The 19,260-nt window shown below is 33.5% G+C and overlaps 2 protein-coding genes across 2 annotated transcripts; both read right to left on the minus strand.

Moving 5' to 3' along the window:
• Positions 1–1,229: 1,229 nt before the first annotated feature.
• LOC109209405 (protein ELC-like) lies at positions 1,230–2,979 on the minus strand. The gene has a single exon (XM_019372662.1). It carries the CDS (start codon positions 2,746–2,748, stop codon positions 1,510–1,512), a length of 1,239 nt encoding a protein of 412 aa, XP_019228207.1. The 5' UTR covers positions 2,749–2,979; the 3' UTR covers positions 1,230–1,509.
• A 7,023-nt stretch (positions 2,980–10,002) lies between these two features.
• On the minus strand, positions 10,003–10,473 carry LOC109209409. The gene has a single exon (XM_019372668.1). It carries the CDS (start codon positions 10,471–10,473, stop codon positions 10,003–10,005), a length of 471 nt encoding a protein of 156 aa, XP_019228213.1.
• Between the last annotated feature and the right edge of the window lie 8,787 nt (positions 10,474–19,260).

The following is a 19,260-nucleotide window of genomic DNA, read 5'->3' on the forward strand; positions in this document are numbered from 1 at the left end:
TTACACTTCTTCTCTCTATTTGTGCACTGAAGATAGTCATCTGTTTTTACTTTGTTCTTATGTATATCATTCTGGAAGTACTTAATAATCATGGGGATTAGACAAATTTGAACTTTAATATGATGTTTTTCCTGTCAAACTAACTTATCAGACATAATTTTAATGTTTTCTTCCTCTACTATGAATAAAATATAAGTCAAATTAATATATTATGCTCTGAGTCAAATCAACTACGATCAACCCCCCCCCCCCCCCCCCCCAAAAAAAAAAAATTCAATAACAAGGCAGAGCTAGGTATGGTTTAGAGGAAGCAACAAACCTAAGTATTTCTAATGAATGACTAGAAATAAACTACTTGACATATGTTTTGGTCCCTTGATATTTAGACGAAGTCAGTGTGGATTTAATGATTTTCTCTTCACTGCCACTTTGGAATTTAAATATTCGTTTCATAATGGGGTACAAATACCACAAGGAACAGCATTCTACAAGTAAGGACATGCTTAGTATTTACCCACTCTAGCTGAACTTTAGATGGCTCTGAATGTACAGAAAATTCCAAACACATAGATCTTATTCAACTCGTAGACATCATTTACATAAATGGCATCTTATGTGACTTCAAGATCAGGTACACAACAACAGAAGTTAGAGTCCCAAATAGTTTTTGTGAATTCAGAGAGAACAAAAAGGCTTATAAAACTCAACTGACATGCCCCTGAATCATAGCTAGACAAAGAAGTCTGGTAAAAATATGCCAGTAAATTAGGAAAAGATTGCTGATCGCTATACCTGTACCTTCCCAAAAGGCCCAATTACATAAATCATCTCCTATATTCACCTTGAAGTTTGTTTTTGGTATATCTAATAAGCACTTACACTTCAATTCTAAGAGTGTCATGACAATGCAACAGCCAATGAACATAAGTCCAAATGCTTTAGTAAGAGAAAAATGTTTTGGAACCTTTTTTTTATAACCGAGAAATATCCAAGGGCAAGTTGGAGTACGGTTCAAACTCGGTGTATAATGGGGCCATTTTGGAACTTCTGGTGATACATTCACATTATAAGTAGTAAGCAAAGGAAGCATAGGAAGTAAAACGAGTTACCAAGTATACAAAGGAAAGATAACTTACAAAATGACTCACTTGGTACAAATGACCATGCCAAGAACCATCTTAGGTATAAGTATACAGATTTTGTACTTGTCACAACTCATTCTTTGAAAGTAAAGACATAAGCTAATCATTGGTCCCAATTCCAATTAGACTTGCAAAGACTCGAAAAGAGATTAAATAAATGGGGATATCAATTATTCATGAAAATCCCTTAAATCGCTCTATATCTTTGCTAACTGATACAATCGATGAAAAACATTAAAAAAAACCACGCCATTATGTAGTGTCAAAATCTCTTTGTGCAGAAATAAAGCATTGACATACTATTCACAAGTAATCTACCTTAAAAATAATACTAACAGTACACACGTAATTCCAAGTAATTCAACATCTATGACAATGCATATTGAGATATCCTAGAAGCCATACTAGCAACTTGAGCCTGCATTTGAGCGGCCCTAACCTTCGAAGCCGTGGCACGATGAATGAATTGCTCACGTGACAACAACCTTACGTTCCTCAGGTACTGATCAAATGGAATTGCCCCATCCTGTATAGCTTTATCCAACGAATAAATCACATCCTCCATAGCCAAATCCGAGGCAGTACAATCCGACATCTGTTTCGAAAGACTATCACAAGGCTCAAACGCCTCGTCCACATCCACATCAACATTCCCAATTTTCTTTAATTTCGCTTCGTTATCTCTAACCCACCCTTCTAACACATCAGTATTCATCAAAACCATTTGCAGTTGCTGCTCTAATCCCTCCCTTTCGTCAAGCATTTCCGTAACCCCTTTCCTCAACTCCTTCTCTCGCCGCCTCAACACTCCTTGTGCACTAAACAACCCTTCCATATCCGCCTCCCTCACCTTCCTCAACCTTTCAATATCACTATGCAATTTTCCCACAAGGTTATCTATTGCATTCCTCTTATACACCTCCGACGGATCATCCATTATCCTCCCTATCCCACCACCACCACCACCACTCCCATAAGGCGATGGCGGGTACATTCGAGGAGGTATCGCAGGTCGGGTTGACCCGCTACTCGAAAAACTAGTACCTGGTGGGGGATGCGGGTTCGGGTTTGGATTGGGGTTCGGGTTTGGGTTTGGGCGACGTTGGGAGTACAAAGGGGGATCACGGCTAAAGAAATGACTCAAATTACCAGCCAAATCAACGAGATTAGAGCTTGGGTAAACCCAATTACTCAAATAAGGGATCGAAACGATACCTGAAGAGTTCACGAAAGGATGCTGGCGCTTGATGATCATGTCACGGGTGGGGTTGACGAAGACCAAAGGCGCGTGACGAGGGTAAGACTCCATTAACCAGATAATCACCGGGATGTTGTAGGTGACGTCTTGATAGACCATCGGAACGGTGCCGTCTGATTGAAGGAGGTCAACGGTATGGCCGTCGTTGTGAGTGAACATAGCGGTTTTGGGTTGAAGAGAAGGACACGTGTCGGTTAAGGAAACGAGGTGTTGACGGATTAGCCATTTGACGTCTTCGGAGTAAGGGAGAGAAGAAGGGCCACGTTGGGAGAGAACGTTGCTTAAGAATTGTTGGGTGTATTGGTTGGGAGACGGGGAGTGAACTGCCGGCGGAGGTGGTGGTGGCATTGATGATCGGGGGGGAAAAACGATGTCGGATTTCGATCAGTTCCGGCGATTGAAGAAGGAAGAGTTGGAGCTAAGCTTTTACTTTTTGAAGCGTTTGTAAGCTTACTTTGACTACATGAAATTATTATTTAGAAAGTTTGGATTTCAATTTGGAAAAACATGGTGAACAACGAATTTTGGTATGTTTGATGGCTGAAACTTTTGAACAAAATATGACTGAAATTATTGTTTATTTATGAGAAGAAAAAAAAATTAATCAAAAATATATTTTTGGTTTACACCATTTATAGAGGCCGTTTGGCCATAAAAAAAAAATTCACTTTTTCCCCAAATTTTTTTTATTTTTTTCCGAAATCAGTGTTTCGCTATAATTTTTCAGTTTTCACTTAAAGATAAATTTTGTAATTTTTCGAAAATTTGGAAAACTCTAAAAAATATTTTTCAAAATTTTCACTCAGATCACTCACAAAAATTCAGAACAACCCAAAATTATATTCATGTAGAAACACAATTCCAATTTTCAAATATCATTTTCACTTGAAAAAAAAATCTCACTTTTTTTGGGAATTTTACAATTCCTATGTCCAAAGGCCCACATAATTTTTCCACCTTTTTTAAAAAACTTTGCAATTTCGCGGTATAGCCAGCTTTCGGACTGGTCAATCAAAAATAGCCAGCGTTTACCAAGTCAATGAAAAATAGCCACTACTTTGCTGCAATAGAGACCGGTCCAGCATAATATACTGGAGTTCGGTGCACTTGTGTATGAACTCCAGCATATTATGCTGGACCGGTATACTTTGCTGGCTCCAGTATAATATACTGGAGACTGGAGCACTGCTGCTCCAAACTCCAGTATATTATACTGGACCAATATACTTGCTGGAACTCCAGTATATTACGCTGGAGTTCTAGTGTACTTATGCTGGAACTCCATCGTATTATGCTGGAGTTCCAGCATACTTATTCTGGAACTCCAGTATAATATGCTGGAGTTCAAGTATACTTATGCTGGAACTCCAGAATAATATACTGGAGTATTTTTCGGATTTTGAACAGTGTTTTCTCTCAGATTTATCTTCATATAAAAAGTGGCTAAATTTCGATTACTTTTGAAATTGGGCTATTTTTTAACGACCAGTTGTAAATTTGGCTATTTTTGAAATTTACCCAATTATCACCCTTCACAAGCACAAGGTTTCGCCCAAGTACTTTTCAAAAATACATTTTTGAGAACAAATTGCTTTTTCGGCTTCTCAAAAATTATATTTTCTTCTAGTCAAAAATATTTTTTTCCCTCTAAAAATTTAACTAAAAACCTTAATTTTGAGAAAAAGTATTTTTGACCAAAAAGAGCCAAGTAGGCTATTGGTCTAAAAATTTTCCTTAAGAGGTAATCAAAATTTCCTCGTTTTTCCAGTTGTGTATGCAAAACATATGTTATATTTGCAAAAATTATTAAAACATGACAAAATATAAATAGTGGCTTCAAAATGGGCTATTTGTGCACTTCAGTCCTCTTATGCTTGGACTAGTAAAAATTGCACAGGGCGGCTTTTTGGTCGCCCCCATTTAAACTATACCTACTTTATTAAAAAGTTTTAACTTATACCCATTTTTTAAATAACTTCAGGCCTCTTTCTCCTCCTTCTTCTCCTCCTTCTCCTCCTTCTCCTCCTTCGTTTTCTTCTTCTCCTCCTCCTCCTCCTCCTCCTCCTTCTTCTTCTTCTTCTTCTTCGGGTGACAATGATTTTATATAGTGGTTCTAAAATATATTTTAATGTTGTTTATGATGTTTTACAATGGTGAACTGTTATGACGCTTTATTTTTTACTATTGCTTAAGGTTTCTTATTCTTTTTTTCTTAATTGCAAAATGGGCTCATTAGATTTATTGTTGTTTTGACAAATTGATGATTGGGTTTTGTTCCTGATGATATTTGCAGGTTATGTTTCAAATTTGAGCTCATTTGGAGTAGATTTAGGTATTCAATCGTATATTGGATTGTTATAATTCGAAATATAATTTTCTGTTTCTGGGCAATTTGCACTTCAGGGCTATTTAGCCTTAAGTGCATAAAAACGTTGGTTGCACTTCCGACCTTTTGGCCTTAAGTGCATATGAAGTGTAATTTTTCACTTCAGACTTATTGGTCTTAAGTGTAGCAAAACGTTTGTTGCACTTCAGACCTTTTGGCAATATTTCACTTCAGACTTATTGGTCTTAAGTGCATCTGAAGTGCAACTTTTTACTTCAGACTTAATAGCCTTAAGTGCATGAAACCATTAGTTGCATTTCAGACCTATTTGGCCTTAAGTGCATTTGAAGTGCAATTTTTTCACTTCAGACTAATTTTTTTTAACTTCAGACCCAATAAGTCTGAAGTTGATCGTAAAGTAGTACGTTTGCAATCTTTTTTGCAAAGTGGGTGTAGGTTCAATTGTGACCCAAAATCGGATATAGATGCAAAATCCCCCTTGGGCTATGAGTTGAGTTGTTAGTCCAGATCAAACCTGATAAAGATGGCCCAACTTTTAACCGTTTGGTTGTTGGTAGAAATGACACCAGGTAGCCACTCTAAAGAGCTGTTATTATGAATTAATCAGTGTGTCCTGAATTTTAGTATTTCAGCTTAATTTTTCAGGACAAAAATGTCCTGAGTTGTCATCGAGTTAATAATTTTAGTTTAAAGTAGGACAAAATAAATAGTGACTGATCCCTAAATAACCTCCCTGAGAATGGCTATTTGTGCACTTTGTCCCCTTCTATTGTTGTTCTCTTTCTTCTCTTTTTCCCTGGTCTACATATTGAGAAGTGACGATACAATAATCTGCTACAAAATGTTTCATAAGTGAAATTATTATTGTGTCATATATGTTTATTATAACAATTTATGCCAATGCCAACCATGGGCGAAGCTATGCTCTTCTAAGGGTGGTCAATTGACCACCTTTCGTCATGAAATTACACTATATATATAGGTAAAATATTAAATTTTAGAGAACATATAACATATATTGAACGTCCTTTGTCTGGGAATTTTTTTTTCTTCTTTCAAGTTTGAACACCCTTGGAGAAATTTCTAGTTTAGCCGCTGATGTCAACGTGAAGGGTGCACAACGTAACATGTGATTATGAATTTTGGGGTTTTTTCATGATTATTCAAGGGGTTTTGACACAGTTACCCACAAAAACAAAACTATTTACCCTTGTCTACACATTTATTTTTCTACCCATAAACTAATCACATTTCCTACCCATAGTAGTTTTTGTGGGGAATTTTTTCTTTATTCTCCAATTCTTTTTTATTTCTATGCTTCTTCTTTTTTCCTTTTCTTTTTTCTCGGTTTCTTCTTATTTTTTTTCTTTTTTCCTTTTCTAATTTCATTTAACTTCATTTTTTTATATTCTTTTTCTCTTCATAATCTAATTTCATTTACTGTTTTCATTATTTTTTATTATTATTTTTTATACTATTACTAAAGAAAAATCAAATTGTGTACCAATTATATGTAACTAATACAACCAAAAAATATTAACTAACATATGATACCAGTATAGTATATAACTATACCAACAGGGTATACAATTGTACGCAAAGAGTTAAAAAAAATTTAATTCAATTATTAAATTGAAATAATATCAGTTCTCAGTAAAAAATTCAAAAAATTCTAAAAAGATCTAATTGTAAGAGTATACCGCTACATTATATATCATACTATAATATATATATTTTTTTTTTTTGTATTTTCAATTTGCCCCTCACGCTGGGTAAAAGCTTAAAGCAAATTAAAAGGGAAAAGGCAAGTGAATTTACGTGTAATAAGTATACTACTATAGTATATTGTATACTATTACAGCATACTGTTACAGTATATTGCATATTATTACAGCATACTGTTACAGTATATTGCATATTATTACAGTATACCATAACAATATATTGTATACTATAATAGTATACTGTTGTAGTATAACTATATACTCCTATAGTATATTGTATACTGTAGCGGTATACTGTTAGGTAACTGTGTTCTTCTTTGATTATTACAATATACCGTTGCAGTATATTGTAAACTATAATAGTATACTGTTGCAGTATAGCTATATACTCCTACAGCATATTGTATACGGTAGCAGTATACTGTAGCTGTGTTCTTCTTCGATTTTCAACTGAAAATTTCGATCTCAATCGCCTCAAATCAACTCCAAATGCTATCAAATTTCAGTATGATTTTCCAGAAGGTACTATAAGTAATATTTAATAACACCCACTTTGAATCAAACAAGAAATCTTCAAAATAAAAATTTTACATTCAAGGGCCTAGGCAAGAGCAAGAGCTAGGGAAAGAACAATCAAGAAAAAGTGGAGCAGAATTGAAACTAGCCATTTCCGTTAGTGGAGCAGAATTGATCCACATAATCTTCGTTAGTTTGAGCGTTGGTAATAAGAAGGTCAAAATCTTTAACCCTACCAAAACGCTTGGATTCAAATATTTTTAATTTCAAATTGCCAACAAAAATAAATTGATCAAGAGTTGGAATTGAATCATAATCTTTAGCACTTTATACTTGAAATATACAGCCATGATTGAATTCTTTTTCCTAGAAAAAAGAAATCAAGAACAATAATAACAAAGAGGCCATGTTGTCAAGAATACCATACCCTGTTGTCAAGAATACCGGGTAAATAATTTGAGCTTCATGGGTAGGAGTAATAAATAGTTTTGGCCTGAGTATTAAAGGGTAAATAGTTTAAAATTAATCGATATAAAGTGTGATTTTCTCCGGGCGGCCTAAAATATTTACCCACTCATTAAAAAGTTACCTTGCAGCACTCAAAGTCTTTTATATACTCTCGGATATATAATTCATATTTTTACACCTTGTTGGTAAAGGTATACGAAGTACGTACATGTTGGGAATATTTTATAAAAGGTAAATAAATATGAAGTTTAATTTTTTCAAAATGGACATTTTGCGTAATTTCTTTTGGGCACGGGGACACACTGCATAAATGTGTAGAAACGACACCAGGTAGCCACTCTAAAGGGATGCTATTTAGGAATTAACCAGTGCGTCATAAATTTCAGTTTTTCCGTTCAATTTTTCAAGATAAAAATGTCCTGAATTATCCTGAAGTTAAGATTCTAAAATTTAAGGACAAAATAAATATTGGCTAATCTCTATATTGCATTTTTGAGAATGGGTATATGTGCACTTGTCCCATAAATGTCCCTAGGAAAATTTCCAGATATGCATAAAGCCCATGTTATCAACTTTATAAGATTCAAAGTAAAGAATCCTTTTTGCCCATCTCATGTCATGTGCAGTTATTTTTGTACATTTTATTCCTTCCTAGTATTTATGGGGAAAGTTTACATCATTTCTTTCTGCAATAAATTCTCTTTAAACCATTCTGACACAAGAATTTTCTATGAAACTGCTCTCACAAGTATTGCAAAGAAATCCATACAAGATTGCATTTATGCCTACCCATTGGAACAAACCAAACCCTAAAGAAGGGCGGAGGTAGTGTACTGGCTACCAGGGGCGTACGCAGAACTTCTTATAAGCGGTGTCGGAATTTAAAGTGGTGAACGAATACTATAATAAAAATGGGAGATAAGAAATAGAGAAGAGTAACACCATCAAACCCTATCACTTAGAAATTACAAGTTATAGAGGGTGAGAACTTTTTCGTAGTTACGATTTAAATTTCGTTAATCTTATTCTAAAATAATTACTTTTTAATTAGAAGTTAAATAGTATTTCATTATGACTTATGCTGTCAAGGAAGAGGACAGTTCTATTTTTTAAACAAAAGAGGCTTAAAAGGAAAATATGCAAAAGAAACGCATACGAAGTATTCGAACCGCAGACCTCGACATTGCAAGTGAGGCGCTTGACTATCAGACCAGAGACTGTTCTTTGTTCAGCAGCGTCATATGATTTATATGTATACTGTAATAACTAAAGTTTTTCGGCGAAGCGGTGTCGGATGACACCGCTTGGAGTAGGGTGCATCCGCCCCTGCTGGCTACGGATTTGGACCAACTCGGTAGCTTTTGTTTAAACTATCTATTTACATTAAAAAGTTTATTAAATATGTAAAAATATTTAATTGCGAACCTAATAACTTAAACGAGCTAAGATTCAGCGACAAAATCAAAATCATAACCTTTAAATCTTAGTTCCGCCTCTAATTATACGTTTATACTAACACCTCCCCCCCCCCCCCCATACATAGTGAAACAAAAAGAAAGAAAAATATTCTTTACTTCTGAAATTTAGTTATCCTAACAAGGCAGAAATGTCTGAACTCTTGCGTGACAAGAGCATATCCACAATACAAAAATATCAGAGAAAAAAAGGAGAAAAGTCCTATTTTCAATAATGTAATGGGAGTATTAACTGTCTATTGTGTGAAGAGAAACAGAGTCATGGCACTTTCAGCACCAGTAATTGTCAAAAATGGCATTTTCAGCACCAGTATTAGTCAAAAATTTGATGTGTAAGCATAACAAGTAATATTGAATTAGTAGTTTTCTCAAATATATTTCTCTAAAGATAGAAAAAAAAAAAAGAATCACTAAAGGATATGGTAGGGTTGATGGAAAACCTATACTGTTAGGCAGAGATCTCGGGTTCCTACAAACGAAGAAATTCCTGGTAGAAGCATTTTTCCTTAAATAGTCTTATACGGCGCGAATCCAAATTAGCTGGTCGGGGCAGTGTATACGAATAGAGGCGGATCTATGATTTCAACATGACAGGGCACCGCTATTTTGCTCAACCAGTGCCCGGTGCCCCTAAAGACTTTTAATGTTCAGGGTGCCAAGTTATTTATATAATCATTTTTAAGGTATACACATAATATACACAAGATTTCTGCCAAAATTTACGGGATCCGATAATCCCTTAATACTACACATAGGTCCATCTCTCCATACAGATACTGAATAATTAAACAAAAAATAATTGATAGGGAAAAGAAGTAGAAGAAACATGAGGAAAACACAAAAGAAAGAAGATGAAAAAGACAAGAAACAGTTAACAAAAAATATAGCAGAGAAGTCAAAAAAGATGAAGACTTTGAAAAGTAAATATTCATTTACAATTCCATATCTGAATTAACCAAACTCCTTAAAAATAACCATGACCATTCCTATATATCTTCAACAAAAAAGAAGAAGATAAATAAGAAACAAAGAACTCAAATGAAAAACTATAACATTAACTCTTTTTTCTAAATTAATCAGGATTCTTACTAGCACAAATCAACAAAGAAAATCCAACTTTTTCTTGTTCTTTTTGCTGCAAATTCTTCTCTTCTAACCACAATCTACTATCCAAACCACTCCTTGTTCTAAACATAAACATAGCAAATCCAGATTTTGAATTAAACAACCAATCATGAGCATCCCACATCATATCTATCAACAATCCATCCAAAAAAATCGTTTGATTTCCGCGAAAATTCCATTGTAATCTCTTAACCTGTATAACATTTTTCTTATCAATTGTAACATACAAAGCTGAATTCTTGAATATGTCATCTCCTGTGCACTTAATCAGTATATCATGACATTTTCCGCTGTCACAGAACTTAACTTTAGTTGCAAAAATACAACTGCCTGAAAAATGTTCACTTCTTGAAACCAATGTAAATCTCGCCATTCCAACATTAGAAATTGAATTCTCCAACTCGATCTCTTGTTCCATGTCTCCTAGCACTAACCCCACCTCAGAATTCACTAACACTTTTATATAAAACCCATTGATCGGTTCAGGACCTGCTTCATATATAGCACTAGAAAGATCCCACAAAATATTGAATATTGAGTTAAAACATTCAATAGTTTTTGAGCCTTTTACCTTGTCTATTTTCTTGAAATTCTTGTTAAATTTGGAGGAAGAACAAGGATAGTCACTTATGCTAATTGACAAACCTTGTTCTAATAAGCTACACCATGTGATTTTGATGAAAAATTGCTTCTCTGTGTAGAGTTTGACTTTGTAAAGACAAGTAACAACATTTTGGATTGAAGGAATTAGGTTTGGTGATAAATAAACATGATTTTTTGGACCTGAACAATATGAATCTGTTACTTTTATAGCATGTTCATTGTAACATCTTGCTATATTTCTCATTCTTTCTTGAAAAAAAAAAAAAGAGATTAATATATTTGATTCTTGTGAAGTAAAGGAAGATAGAAAAGAAGGGGAGATTTTAAGTATTTTATGGATTATACTTAGCTGTTGTAGAAAGGAAAATGAGGGGTTTGAAATTTGTAGAAGAAAAGAGAATTTGTAGGTTCTTTTCTTCTTCAAATAGTTGTTTCTTACTTGAAAGGTTTGGTTTAGTATGTAACTGAAAAGAAGAAGAAAAACCAATAGAGAGAAAATCCAGGTTTTGGCCAGGTCATGGCCAATTAATAAGGATTCTCTGACCTGAAAATATTCTAAATATTTATTTATATTAATAGTCAGAAGAATAGAAGGACCTTATTAATTTTCATAAAGAGTTCCTTTAATTAAAGGGGTAGCCCGGTGCACGAAGTATCCCGCGTTCACGCAGGGTTTGAGGAAGCGTCGCACCCTAGGGGGGAGGGGGTGATATTTGTAGTCTATTCTAATGCAAACATCAATAGCTTATTCTCATGCAAACATCAATAGCTTATTCCACGGCTCGAACCCGTGACCTATAGGCTACATGAAGATAACTTTACCGTTATTACAAGGCTTCCCTTCCATAAAGAGTTTCTTTAATTGAGTACTACAAATTTCCAGTGACAGTTTCATTGCTACGTCTAATTAAAGGGCAGCTCGGTGTACGAAATATTACGTGCTCACCTAGGGTCCGGGGAAGGGCTACACCTTAAGGGGGTGTGATATCGGCAGTTTACCCTATTGCGAGCATTAGTGACTGATTCCACGGCTCGAATTTATAACCTATACGCCACACGAAGACAATTTTACCGTTGTTCCAAGCTTACCTTCCTTAAAGAGTTTCTTTTAATTGTGTACGACAAATTTTCAGTGACAGTTAAATTTTTATGTTTAAAGAATTGTTTAGAAATTATTGAGTTTATTAAGTACTACTACGGTTTGACTTGATCTGATTCTATTAGAAGTAATGAAGAAAATGCTAGGTGTTCTATTTTATTTTTTTGATTATCATTATTCTGCTTAACTTGTCGTTTTCTGTGATCTGTACTTACTATTTAATTGTGGGCTAATGTCAACTTATTAAAAAAAACTAAAAATTAAAAAAAACAGATGGTTTAACATAAACCTTTACAGGTACATGTGATCATCATTCATTTCAAAGTAAAGAGTTGAGATTGAGACATATCTTGCGTGTCATTTCAAGAAAAATTAATAATATAAGCTAATTCAATATATAAAGACAGCCTGATGCATAAAGTATTCCGCATTCACGTAGGGTCGAAGCGCACACAAAAGATGTGAGATAGACAACCTAACTTAATACAAATATTAGTGATTGTTTTCACGGTTCAAACTCGTAACCTATAAATTACACGAAAACAACTTACTCATACCAAGCTAATTCTATATACCCATACCATAATGTAGAGGTGTTGAAGATAAAAAGAAAAATTGTGATGTTGAGAGATGGGCCCTGTAATTAATTAAAATTAGTCAGAAGGAACCACCAACTACAAATCAAAGTAGGATATTATCAGAAACTCAATTTTCTGCTTACTAATTTCTATATATTTTTTTTAAAATTTTTATAGGATTTTTTTGAATATTTTATTACTCCCCAATTCTCTTCTTTTTTCCTCATCTTGTTTATTAATAAAATAATTGGATTCAAAGAATATATTTTAACCCAACATCACCTTTTGGCAAGAGATGTCCTTATCATTTAAAGTAATTTGGGAATTTATGGCCAAACGCTAGCTAAGATTATGGCTTGGCAGACTTCGTCTTTAAAAAAAAAAAAAGGGCAGTCCGGTGCACGAAGAATTTTGCTCACGCAGAGTCCGGAAAAAGGCTGCATCCAAGGAGTGTGATATAGGCAATCCACCCTGATGCAATCATCAGTGGCTGATTCCACGGTTCGAACTCATGACCTATAGGTCACATGAATACAACTTTACCGTTGTTCCAATGCTCCAACTTAATCGTGACAAAATTCGTCTTCACTAGTATATATAATATATTATATATAAAGAAAGTATATGACACTTATATACGGATGGATTTTTTTTTATCACCTCTATCAATCTCAAAACTCAATTATACTAAAACCTGGTCCTTTCAAAGCAAAACTGACTTATTGAATTGATATCACATGGGAAGATATATATGAAAATTAAAGAAACTTTGGAAATTTTTTCTTTTGATCCAATCAAGATGTGCACAAGTTGCATATCAACATTCTTCTATACTCCATACGCATTTGCAGTTGAGAACACTAAATTTAGTGAAAATGAAAGCAGTGAGAAGTGGACTAAAGAATGGTTCCCTTGAGCTTGTCTTTTTCAATCAAAATCATATAAATTTATTATTAGGAATTTTAGATTTTTATTGGATAATAAGGAGTTTCGAATTTTAGGATTTATTCAAAATATTCAATAACTTGATTTATAATAATGAAGTCGATTTTTTATTTGTTACTTTATGTATTGTTCTCTTATTTGCCGGTGCAGTTGCGAAATCCGCCTAATTCTCCCTTCATGTATGGTTGGTTACCTGATATCAAGGAGGGGCCAACCCCCATTTCAGCTCTTATACATGCTGCTACTATATATGGTAGCGGCGAGAATTTTTCTTGTAGCTCGGCTTCGTCCACTTTTCAGAGTTATACTTTACATAATGTAACATAGAAGAATATATGAGTTGAACTTAAAAAAGAGTTAATTTTATCCATGGTCATTGAACTTTTGTATTTGTTACCCAAAAGTCACTTTTCTTTTTTTTGTTACGTAAAAATCATTCAACTTTGTGTTCATTACACAAAAGTCACTTTTCTTTCTTTTGTTACACAAAAATCATTTTACTTTGCTCTAGTTATCACAAAAGTCACATTTTTACTTGAAAAATCTATTATGCCCTTAATATTATATAAACCTTTATATTTATGTAATACCTTCTATATTATATACTATATAATATATTTTTAACTATGTGTTTTATTTATAAAAATAACTTAATATTATATTATTTATTATTTTTATAATCTATTCATATATTTAATTTTTTTTAACGTTATTTTTCAAAATATATTAGTAGCGTTATTAAATTTGTCAGTAACTTTAATATATATTACTAGAGAAATAAATCGGCAAGTACATATTCGTGAGAAAATTTGCAGGTAAACAAACAAAGAAAATGAGGAAAAAATCATATGTTAATCCGAAGGAAAATCCCTAGGTACTACATGCGAATTTAGCTGAGGATATTTTCTTGGGGATTTACCTGGGTAATTGGTTTTTTGGGAAATTACACTACTAGAAATTCGGGAAAAACCGTCCAAAAAAATCGACCAAAGTTGGTCGGTAATGGCAATAACCATCCAAAACGCGACCATTAACGTGTGGTCGGTGTTTTGAAGGTAGGAAGGGCATACCTACCAAAGTTGGTCGGAAATTACCGACCAACTTTGGTCGGCCAATTAAATTCAAAAAAAAAAAAGAATTGTTGAAAAAAGTTGTTTTATAACGCTACTAACATATCTTGAAAATTAAAGTTAGGAAAAAAATTACATATATAAATATATTATAATATAAAATACATAGTTAAAAATATATTACATAGTATATAATATAGAAGGTATTACATAAATATGAAGGTTTATATAATATCAAGGGCATAATAGACTTTCAAGTAAAAATATGACTTTTGTGATAACTAGAGCAAAGTAAAATGATTTTTGTGTACCAAAAGAAAGAAAAATGACTTTTGTGTAATGAACACAAAGTTGAATAATTTTTACGTAACCAAAAAAAGAAAAGTGACTTTTGGGTAACAAATACAAAAGTTCAATGACCATGGATAAAATTATCTCCTTAAAAAAGGAGTGATAATTTATATCGCTGACCCAATTTTATTTGGCACTGAGACATAGTTATTGTTATATACCAAACCCGGATCAATGATCCAAAAAAACAAACTTTAGAAGAATAATGTTGTTTCCTTACTATCTAAAACCCTAAATCAGCCACCATTATTAGTTCAAACATTATTTATTATAACCTCTTGAAATAGTACTTTATTTTTCGCTTACTAATATAAACACTAAATCAGCCACCATTATTAGGTCAGAACCTCGTTGCATGTGATGATTCGCACTCCAATAATCACAGAGGAACTGAAATTAACAAGAGTTGTTATACCAGAATGAGGAACATGTTTCGAGGAAATTTAAAAAATATAATTAACTACTTATGCTAAAAGAATTTTAATATATAACTACAAATTAGTACTAGTACTTTCTTCATTACTTCCTCCGGTTCACAATAAGTGTCCAATTTGCTTTTTCATTTTGATTCAAAATAAGTGTCCAGTTATGTAATCAAGAAAGAATTCAATTTGTTTTTACAAAATAACCCCTATGTACATATCCCTAAAAAGTTTTCTTACTCCTCACATTAAATGTTTAATTAAGGGTAGTTTAGACATAGTAGGTATTTTTGTATGGAATTTAGTATTTTCTTAACGGGTGTGCTAAAAGTAAATTGGACACTAATTGTGAATCGGAGGGAGTAATGCAGAAGGTAATATTAATGGAGGGACTGCTAAAAGAATTTTAATAATAACCCATTGATCAAAACCCTTGGAAGTCTGCCCAACGAATACAGAGGTGTTAAAGAAATCAAAAACCGAACCAAATTGAAAATTAAATCAAATCAATGTAAAAAAATGCTACATCCTAACTCGGTTTGATATTTTTTTTAAATGGATATAAATATATTTCTATGGCTATGAATGTTATTTTCATACATACATTTCAAAATTCTCTATCTAGGATCAGTTCATAAAAAAGTTGTCTAAACATATTCATGATGCTAGCTTTAGTTTTATGATCTGAAAGATTAGGCCTTACAAGAGAGCGTGAAACACTTCAAACTAACTGTTTTGTTATACACCGCGTCAAGCAAAATTTAAAAAATAAAATAATAATAATAATAATAATAATAATAATAATAATAATAATAATAATAAAAGAAGAAGAAGAACTGTTCAAGAGACCATAATCTGAACTAGAGCTGTTCATTTGGATCGGATATCCGAAATCCGAACCGTTCCGTTTAATTTTGGATTTTGGATTTCGGATTGGATCGGATTTCGGATTGTGTTTATTAAAATTTTGTAAAAATTGCACGGGGCGCCTTATTTGGTCGCCCCCATTTAACCTATACCCATTTTTTAAAAAGTTTCAACTTGTACCCACTTTTTAAACAACTTCAGCCCCCTTTCTCCTCCTCCTTCTCCTCCTTCGTTTTCACGTTCTCCTTCTTTTCTTCTTTCTTCTGCTGATGTTAGTGTTGCTATGAAACTTCAGTTCATGGGATGATTGCCATAAATATGTTTATCAGATTATTTAAAAATAAATTATAAATAATAACGCAAGTTAGTAGACAATAATTTGTGAATATTTCCACGTACGGGAAGTTTAAGGTCACACTTGGTGATTCTTTTCATGATAATTCTGTTCTTTTCACGTTTATTTGTGTCCAAAATTTTATGATTTAGATACTGTTGGCAATCTGATTATTTTATAGTAGTCTGATTATAACAAAACTAATGAATCCAGAACAAAAAAACTCAGCTTCTTTAGTGCTGAAGTTTTTACAAATGAACTAAATAACTTCAGCATCTTCTGCTGAAGTTTTTGAACAAGCTTTCTGACAAACTAATGAATCCAGGACAAAAAAACTTCAGCTTATTTAGTGCTGAAGTTTTTACAAATGAACTAAATAACTTTAGCATCTTCTACTGAAGTTTTAAAAAAATCTTATTCAGGACAAAAAAAACTTCAGCTTATTTAGTGCTGAAATTTTTATAAATGAACTAAATAACTTCAGCATCTTCTGCTGAAGTTTTTGAAAAAGCTTAAAGACAAAACTAATGAATCCAGGAAAAAAAAATTCAGCTTATTTAGTGCAATTACAAACAAAAACTTCAGCAAATAGAGAACAAAACTTCAGCTGCTATGCTTAAGTTCAGCAATTACAAACAAAAACTTCAGCAAATAGAGAACAAAACTTCAGCTACTATGCTTAAGTCCAGCAATTACAAACAAAAACTTCAGCAAATAGAGAATAAAACTTTAGCTACTATGCTTGAGTTCAGCAATACAAACAAAAACTTCAGCACACTTGGTTTAGCACACTTGCTACTTCAGGCCCATCTACTAGAATGCTGAAGTTTTGCGTGATTGCCTTTGCTACTTCAGCCCCGTATGCTGAAGTTACGCGAAAAAGTGGGTACGCTTGCAAATTTTTTTGCAAAGCGGGCACAAGTTAAAACGTGATCCAAAAAGCGGGTATAGATGAAAATCCCCCTAAAATTTTGGATTTCGGATTGGTATAATTTAATCCCATCCGAAATCCAAAATTATTAGGGCATGTATAAATACTAAACTTTAATTTCGGATAGGCAGTACTTCCTTTACATCTTCCTCTAAGTTATTACCTTTACAATTGCTCGATTTAGCTATATTGGCACCATAGTACTCTCGTAATTGCATAAACATGAATTTTTCTTACTGTATTGCCTCTTTTACAAAGAAAATATACATATGAGTTTGTTATTTTGAGGCATAATAATCCGACCCGAAATCCAAAAATCCGATCTAATCCAAACTTTAAAAATCCGCAGATTGCATTTTCTAGAATCCGAAATCCGAAATCCGAATCCGAAATGTGCTAAATTCGATCCGATCGATCCATGCACAGCCATAATCTGAACCCTAGTATCACGAGTTCAAATCTCAGTAGCCTCTAACTTCTTGTCCTGGCACCTCAATCTCGCAAGCTAGTTAGAGTCAGTTGTATGAATTCTCATTATCATAAATGCTTCGTTTGAACCCTTGATATTTCAATACTCCGTATTTCAGGGTTATTTAACACTAGAGGTTCTCTAAGATCCCTCTCGGGATTACAGTGGAGAAGACAGGAATTCCTCTAACGTTCAAATAAGTAAAAAAAAAAAAAATCCCGACAAAAGGTGTTTAGTACAATGTTATATACCTCTAAAATCTAGCATTTTACCTATATACACAATATAATTTTTCGAAGAAGGGTAATCAATTAACCTCCCTTGGGACAATGTGGCTTTGTCTCTACGTGCTTATCTCTCTGATATACTAAGAGTGAAATTTGTATCACGAGGTTTCATAATAGAATGTCAAACTTTATGCTGGTTGTGTGACCAAGCTCACTCATGCGGAGTTATGTTAACTATGTTTAAAAAAGAAATTAAATACATTAAAATAGAGGCCCTTCTAACGGTATTTGTGATCAGATTTTAAAAAACTTTGAACAAAGAATATAATCAGTTTTCTTGAAAAACAAAACGAAGACCAAACTGGCAATCATCACTTAAATTTGGAAGAACGAGACTAATTAAGGACAAGAGAGAATATACAAAATTGGCATCAAACTTCCATGTAGTCAACGGTCAACGATTCTTTGCTTGTTACATGTCCAAAAGTAGCCAACTTGCTCAAATATTTAAATGGCTTTAATTAATGAGATGTTTAATTATGAGGGTTAATTAGAGCAGAAATCAGACAGCTCTCTGCCAACTCACAAAATATTAGTCTCAACGATCTTACAATTGGATACATAATACATAACCCCAAAAAGGAAATATTGAAATGATTTAATTTGGCAACTTGTTTTGTTTTTATATAATACAAGAAGGAGACTTCAGAAGCCAACAGTTTTGTTGCACGTTAGGGAAATCATTTTAATTTCTCACAAACCAAAGCAGCAACTCAAATAAACCCTGTAAAAATAGGGATGGCAATGGGACAGTGCAAATACAGCCCGGGGCGAGTTTAGACATATGAGGGATGTTGCAGGTTTAGAGATATACGAGGTTGGGGCAAGTGAATGCGGGTGTGATGCGTGAACAGGTGAATACAAGTGAAAATATTGTGGAGGCAAGGTGGGGCGGATTGAAATTTTGCGGGTCAAGAGAGAACCCGCCCTGCACCCCCACTGCCTCGCATTACTTGCCATCCCCTATGTTGAAACATAGAACGTAAGATCCACAAAATAGATAGCAAGCTAATGTAACATCACTCGTCAACCGGTTGCGCAGACCTCAATGAACATAATTACTCGATATCTGTATTGGTAAAAGATAGTAAATATCCAGTAAAATAATCAAAGTACATGCAAGCTGGTTCAAACATCGTTATTATAGATAAAGAATCTTTCATGATCAAAATACATTGATGCTTCAATAATAAAATTGGAAGAGTCGTCAAGGTACCTATATATATAAATAATTGAGAGCTACTAATGC

Source organism: Nicotiana attenuata, unplaced genomic scaffold, assembly GCF_001879085.1.
Source record: "Nicotiana attenuata strain UT unplaced genomic scaffold, NIATTr2, whole genome shotgun sequence".
NCBI classification, from domain to species: Eukaryota; Viridiplantae; Streptophyta; class Magnoliopsida; order Solanales; family Solanaceae; genus Nicotiana; species Nicotiana attenuata.